The sequence below is a fragment of the Malus sylvestris genome, chromosome 8 (assembly GCF_916048215.2).
Source record: "Malus sylvestris chromosome 8, drMalSylv7.2, whole genome shotgun sequence".
Classification (NCBI taxonomy): domain Eukaryota; kingdom Viridiplantae; phylum Streptophyta; class Magnoliopsida; order Rosales; family Rosaceae; genus Malus; species Malus sylvestris.
The window spans coordinates 4,801,817-4,809,246 of NC_062267.1; the positions used below are offsets into that span (position 1 = coordinate 4,801,817).

At 35.5% G+C, this 7,430-nt stretch overlaps 1 protein-coding gene across 1 annotated transcript; it reads left to right on the forward strand.

Moving 5' to 3' along the window:
- Positions 1-1,035: 1,035 nt before the first annotated feature.
- Positions 1,036-4,116, forward strand: LOC126631005 (probable ADP,ATP carrier protein At5g56450). The gene is made up of 2 exons (XM_050301167.1): positions 1,036-1,653; positions 3,217-4,116. Exons 1-2 carry the CDS (start codon positions 1,324-1,326, stop codon positions 3,847-3,849), a joined length of 963 nt encoding a protein of 320 aa, XP_050157124.1. The 5' UTR covers positions 1,036-1,323; the 3' UTR covers positions 3,850-4,116.
- The last annotated feature ends 3,314 nt before the right edge of the window (positions 4,117-7,430 follow it).

Sequence of the window (7,430 nt, forward strand, 5' to 3'; positions counted from 1 at the left end):
GATCAAAACCGTTTATGTTATAAATCATATGTAAACATCATCTCTACAAAAAATCAATTAAAACTAAGATCACTTGGTCAATTTTTAAGGAGTACTGATCATAAGCACGAAATTTTGTAAATAAGTCACAAGGTATTTTATGGAGGAGTTCCTCCTCGTTCCTTGAGGAGCCAAGTCTTTATCTTTAAAAAATAATTATTTTCTTATTTTTTGATGAATTTCTACTATATCCTCAATTTAACGGAAAAGTTGATGTAGCTAACAAAAAAGATTACTAGTGTAACGAATGACATAATTCGAGGATGAGAGAAACTATTAGTAGAACCCAAGAATGAAAACTAAACTTGTAGTATAGATCAGGAACCTTCGCTATAATTTAACCTATTTTATAAACTTACAATATAATACTAATAAATAAATAAATACATAGGTTATAACATGAGTGCATTCACAATATGTCATTCATTGTCATTCAGTCATTCATTGTTATTCCACACTAAAAAATATTCGTATTTAAAAAATTAATCTGCCTACTTGCATTTTATTCCACGCAAATGACAAGTTCACACTTTCGTTCAAAATCAAACACCACCTCTTACATCTTTTGACCATTCTTGTTCTTAATTGGAAATACATATCAAAGTTCCTTTTTTGTTTCAACAGGAGAGAGTTTCAAATTACAATAACTTTAAAAAGAGAATTATTTCAAATCTGAACGTACTGATAGAACTTAATACCATATTCATTAAGATATTAAATCAAATGCCTTACCAAACTTTAAAATCACATAAGTTTGTACTCCTCTTCCATCCAAAACATGACTTATAATAGTGTTTCCGTCTCATGTAAGTCTCGCTCTTAAATTCCTATTTAGTCTCTCCCATTTAGTAATAGTCTCCCATTTAGTAATAGTTTTTCTTACGTTCAAAAATTTGCAGCTCTGACTGAGCTTTTGGACATTGGGACTTTCTCGAGCATACGTGGCAAGACAAAACTCATACTTATCCATCAATCCTGAGGTGCATTTATCCTTCCCTCCAAAAGCCGTCTTCGATACTTCGGAAGGTGCAGCGCGTATTCCGTTTTCTCCTGCATCTAAACTAAAGCAGGAACAAAGAAGCAATATTTAATTAATTATCTGATTAATCAGTTTAATCAACAATAAAGCTTCGATCTTTGGGGGAAATTGGGATTTGGGTTTAATTTAGTTTCGTTAATTAATAGGTATTAAATGGATAATCGGCCCGCTCAATCTCCCACCATTTCCAGCTTCTTCCATTTTCCGTAGTGATAGAGAGAGAGAAGAGGGGTTTCCCGTAGAGAATGAGCAAAGATGACGACGACCCAGAGGCGAAAGCGTCGAAATCACAGCCGCCGGATTGGCTGACCAACTTCCAACGCGATTTGATGGCCGGGGCGGTGATGGGCGGCGTGGTGCACACGATTGTGGCCCCAATTGAGAGGGCCAAGCTTTTGTTGCAGACCCAGGAGAGCAACCTGGCCATTCTCGGCAGCGGACGGACGAAGTTCAAGGGCATGGTCGATTGCATCACCCGGACGGTCAGGGAAGAAGGCATCCTGTCTCTTTGGAGAGGCAATGGCAGCAGCGTCCTTCGCTACTACCCTTCCGTCGCTCTCAATTTTTCCCTCAAGGTAAATGTTCTTTGAGTTCTTGGATTCTTCTGCTTCTTTGTTTTCAAGATTTGGATGATTGTGTGTTCTGGGTTTTGGTCCTGTTCGATTGTCCTCTTAAAAGGTTGGATTTTTCTCTGAATTAGTGGGGAATTTTTTGTTTCAAAAAATGGGTTTGATTTACCTTTGGATTGGTTAGATTCTAACACAGGTGTAATACGAAAAACCGAAAAGAAAATAAAGATGAAATAGTGTTCTTATTTGAGCTTTTTAAAGTTCTGTATGCAAGATTATGTTTGCATGACTTGCTCCATTCAATAGTATGTTCGATGGACTCGAGAAAATTCGTTGATATTTCATGAACGCGGGCAATGCAGCCTGTTTTGATGTGGTATGAACTTGAATAGGCTTTCTTTGCAGTTATAGGAAACAAGATTTTATTTAGGAAGTTCATTAGTTGAGTGATTGAGCTTGTTAGGAAGCGAAGGATTCCAATGTACGTTTTTTCCTCAAAAAATTCAACTTCTTGCAGTGTGTCCTTCGCGTACTCGGTTGCTAGCTGTTAGGTAGAACTTTTTAGTGGAGAGAGAAAAGGGGAGAACTTGATTCATTGACTGTTACAAATTTGTAGCCAATCTGCATTCCACCATTACTAAGGGACGTTTTGTATGGTCCAATGATCACCCCGTGGTTTTCAATTGTTTTTACGTGATAATATTTGGAGATATCTGGTACAGAGTAAGCAGAGTGTAGACGAGGGATTTGGTTCACTAAGCATGGTTGCTCCGAAGGAAGAGGGTTTTGTTCTTTTGCAAGAGGAAAGTTTCCTTTCTAGAAATGTTAGAAGTTTATCATGTCATTGACTAAACAGTCAGTTCTTGCAAGTGTCTGGAAAGCATTGTGAACACTAACCAAGACTTATAGTCGAAAGCATAAAAATGTGGCATTCTCTTTGATGCAGTAATGAATTCAAGCAAACTTTCCTAAGAGAGTGATCTGAACTTCCGTCACTGTAAGTACTGTGATCTTGGGCGGGAGGGTACCTTTTCTTGTTTAGCCTGAAAAGGGAAATTAGAAAAGAAAAAGTATGTTTGAAACGTAACCATAGGGGATCATGAAGTTTAGAAATTCAACAACACTAAACCCATCCGTCTGGATTTCTTGCATCCACAGTGGCATAGTATCTGTCCAAACTCCTATGTAATATTATTGTCATATCTAAAACTCGGAGAGCAGAAATTACTGACAAAACTGATTAGGAGAGTTACTTAGATAAGCATTAACCCTAATCAGATAGTATCTAAGTAGCATCAGTTGATATAGAAGATGTGGTTATCTTTGGATTAGTCAGTCAGTACCTACATGTTCAAAGTAATTCAAATTTTCATTTAAATGAGTTCGTTTATTTCTAAATTGATGAATAAAGCTCCTAATACCATTTTGATTTTAACACAGCACAGTTGAGGTCTGCCGATTTAGTTGTTTTTAGCTATGGCGGTTGATGGAATAGTTCTTAATGGTAGATGAAGATTTCATAATCATATCGTTTAGCGCATTATCCTTATAAATTAATTTCTTTAACAGGATCTTTATAGGAACCTGTTAAGAACTGGACACTCTCAAGATGGTCATTTTTTGGCTGGTCCGTCTGCCAATTTCATTGCTGGAGCTGCTGCTGGCTGTACAACATTGATAATAATATACCCACTTGATATTGCACATACCCGCCTGGCTGCTGACATTGGAAGAACGGAAGTCCGTCAATTTCAAGGCATATACCATTTCTTGTCTACCATTCGCCAAAAGGACGGGATTAAAGGGATTTACAGAGGGCTTCCAGCTTCTTTACAGGGAATGATCATTCACCGGGGGCTATACTTTGGAGGTTTTGATACAATGAAGGAAATTTTGTCTGAAGACTCTAAACGTGATTTGCCACTGTGGCAGCGTTGGGTAGTGGCTCAGGCAGTCACAACTTCTGCTGGGTTGCTGTCGTATCCACTTGATACAGTTCGGAGGCGGATGATGATGCAGTCTGGATTGGAACAGCGGATGTACGATAACACATTGGACTGCTGGAGGCAGATATATAGGAGAGAGGGGGTGGTTTCATTTTATCGCGGTGCAGTTTCAAACGTGTTTCGGAGTACCGGCGCAGCTGCCATCTTGGTTTTGTACGACGAGGTCAAGAAGTTCATGAATTGGGGTGGATTATAGCACGAAATCATTCCCCGTCGCCTTATCTTAACAAAAGATTAGAGATTTAGGACTAGAACGACAGAAAAATGGGAATTACAGCAGGAAATGTTTTGTAAAGTGCAGATGGGTTCGACATTGTAATTTAGTAACACGCAGCGATGACATTCATCTTTGCCACCTAAAGCTTTTTGAGGCTCTGGCAATTTATTCACTGATTTTTTTGTAACATGCGGTGAATGTTGGCAAAAACTAAATTCAATGGTTTGATAGTATCAAACTTTTGTACGTGCTGCCTTCATTTTTATTGCTAATCACATAAAGACAATTGAGCTAACAAAAGATTGACCCAAAACCGAGCGCATCAGCGTTTTAAGATTCGACTTCACTTAGTAGAATAATGTTTGGTTGTTTTTGTACATAAAGACAATCAGCATATACTCTACATGATGCCTCATAGTCGTCGTACACGAGCGTTGGATCTCGCAATGAGATCTGGATTTATTGACGGCTTTGAACGAATGACAGTCACCCACAAGATCAAACTCATCTTGTGATTCCCTTACAATTTTTTTCTTCTTTACAGGTGAACTTCCTTAGTTTTGATGCTAAATGAATCAGATGGAAAGCTCTGATAAATTAATTAGTAGATAATCTCACTTGCTGTAGTGTCCTGATGCTGGCGTCACCACCACTCACTAAACAATCTGGGGGAGGCTTTACCTGTGACTACACATTGTGAAGCCTAAGCAGTGGGATCCGGCTTCTCTACCCTCCCACTCCCTATACACTCATCATCTCCTATTTTGTGCGGTCACGGTTAAGCCACGTCAACATTTTATATTGAATTTTTTATAGAGATAATAAGACAAAAAACAATAGTAATGTAATATGTTGACGTGATTTAACCGTGATCGTACAAATAAGAGGAGATGGAAGTGTATGAGAAGTGGGGGGACATAGAAGCCGGGTCTAAGCAGTGGGCCTCTTAAAACAGATTTTCTGTTTCTTTTGATATTTTGCACCTTTAACTTCTGTTAGAATTAATTAATATATTTCATATTTTTAAAACCAATAAATAAAAAGGCACTAGGCCTTGTTGATGGGGCAAAATAAATTTTTCTTTGTGATCGGAACACATAGTGTACATCACGTGCATTTCTATAAGTAGTAGGAAATTATATTTTTAAAGTTTGTAACAAATTATCGTCAATTATATTAGTGTGAAAGTTGTTGTAATCATAAAAGACCTAATGAAATTTTTTTAGCATAATAAAGAAATAGAAGAAATGGAGCCCAAGCAAGAATGACATCACAACTTAGAGAAAATGAATTATAAAACTAAAGTGTTGCACTAAAGTGACTTTTGCCGCATTAAACTAGGAAAGGGATCCAAATCCATCCAATCAATTAATTCGAGTTTTTAAAATTTGATCCAACAATTACAAACAGGAGATTTTTTTAAAAGTTATAATAACTTTAGTCGTTAAATCAAATTTCAAAAATATGAATTAATTGCTTGGATGGATTTGATGGAAGGGATTCTGAGAGAATCCCTTTCCTTTAAACTAGGGCAAATGTAACCTAAAACCCTACCATTAAGGAACCATCACTGTATTGGGTTGCCCAATACTCCATTAATGCTTATAAAATAGGGAGTTTTAACGAAAAGCCTATGGTACGGTTCACTTTAATGAAAAATCACATTTTTACACTAAAAAGTCAAACATGGTACTATTCATTTTACCCTTTATTTTGTCTTTATCATTAAAACTCAAAGTTTTCAAGCCCTTTTCATTTGTTTTCCTTATAAAATATCAACAAAATATCTTTTTTTTTTCAGGGGCGTGTATTATTTTCTTTCCCCTTCATATTTTTCTGATTTTTTTTTAAAAATTTTGTAAGAGAATATCAAGGAGATTCCTCTGACGTGAGACTTAAAATTTCAAGAGATCTTTAAATCTGGAACAAAACATCATGTGTTATTATACAAGTTGAAAGATATATGAGTTAAAAATGAAACATTTTGCTCACCATTTTAAACCCTCAACTTTGGTGTATGCTTACCATATACTTAACTATTTGACATGCGTCATTTCACTTCACTGTAATTAACTTTCACATTTAATGTTAATTTTTCAATTTAAAAAAAAAACAAGGTTAAGTGAAAAAATATGTGGCAGTTAATTAGGTTTATGGTAAATATACACGAAAGTTTACGATGGTGACGAAAATGCTCCTGTGTTAAAAATCAACAACTTAAATAATAAAACTTCATTCTTTTTATATAATATCGATTAATGCTATTCATACCATGTTTTTGTACCACATTTTCATATAACCTTAGGTGGCATTTGATGTGGACAGCCACATCATTTGAATTAATTAGATTTTTAAATTTAATTCATTATTTAATAAACTAATAATTAAGATAAACTAGTTAATTAATAATAATTGTGGTATACGAGAAGTCTTTCTCCTTCATTTCTTTGGGTTTTGCAAAATTTTCAAATAATGTGGTTTGTCCACATCAAATGTTAGCTAAGGTTGTATATAAATATGATATAAAAACATGATATAAATAACATCATTCTATAATAACACATAATGTATTACTTGTATTCCAAACATATCAAAAGGTTTCTCGTAAGATTTTAGGTGGTGGTGGTGGAGGTGGTGGTGGGAGGGGGAGGGGGGTCCACCATGCCAATGGAGTCAATCAAACGCACTGCATGTCTGCCACGTAATATCAAAAGATTAAAAGCAGGATTAAAGGTGGACACGCACTCTTGGACTGTGGCAACTGTGGGTTGTGTGGCAGCTAATGGTTTTGCTCTCATCACAGTCACTAACCACCTTGTCTTTTCCAAAGACAAAGGAAAAACTTGGGTCCCACATGGGTTGATGTGACGTGGAGTTGTGTTTCTAACCCTTAATTATCACCATTCAACATATCATAATTTTTTCCTTAATTGGCAACCATAAACATATCATCAAATTGGATTATTATTCTACGTAAGTATTCGACGTGATATTTACGTATACTATTTTATTTTTCACATTTTTTTTAAATTTTTGATCATTGCATCGGATGAACTGAAAGAAATCAATGAATAAAAATTAACAAGAGGTGTGTAAGAAGTAAAATGAGATGTATGGACATCACATTCCTATGTATTTTGGTATTGTGTGGTTGTTGCGTAAGTGTCCACATGTCATAACATTAGAAGCTGGTACTTTTTTGGCACAAAAGTTTTCGGTGTAGAAGATTTGAAGCCAACATTGCTAATCACACGCACTTTTTGGTAATGTTTTCTCGTGTTGACGTGTTTTTTAATGATTAAAAGCAAGTGTTGGTGCATCATCAAAATGTTAATAATGGTTAATGGAGTAGTACATAAATTGATCATGTGTTTGTCTTCGTTTTAATATGACAAATGTATGGTTGATTTGAAATATTATTACAGTAATATTTTTGTAGTGTAAAAGTCTTTCTCTTTGCCTCGTAAGGAGAGATAAAATATCATTTTGTCCAAATCGTATGTATTTTTATGATCTTTATCGTTTCGCTTTAGAGAATTCTAATTGAAAATGAAATAATT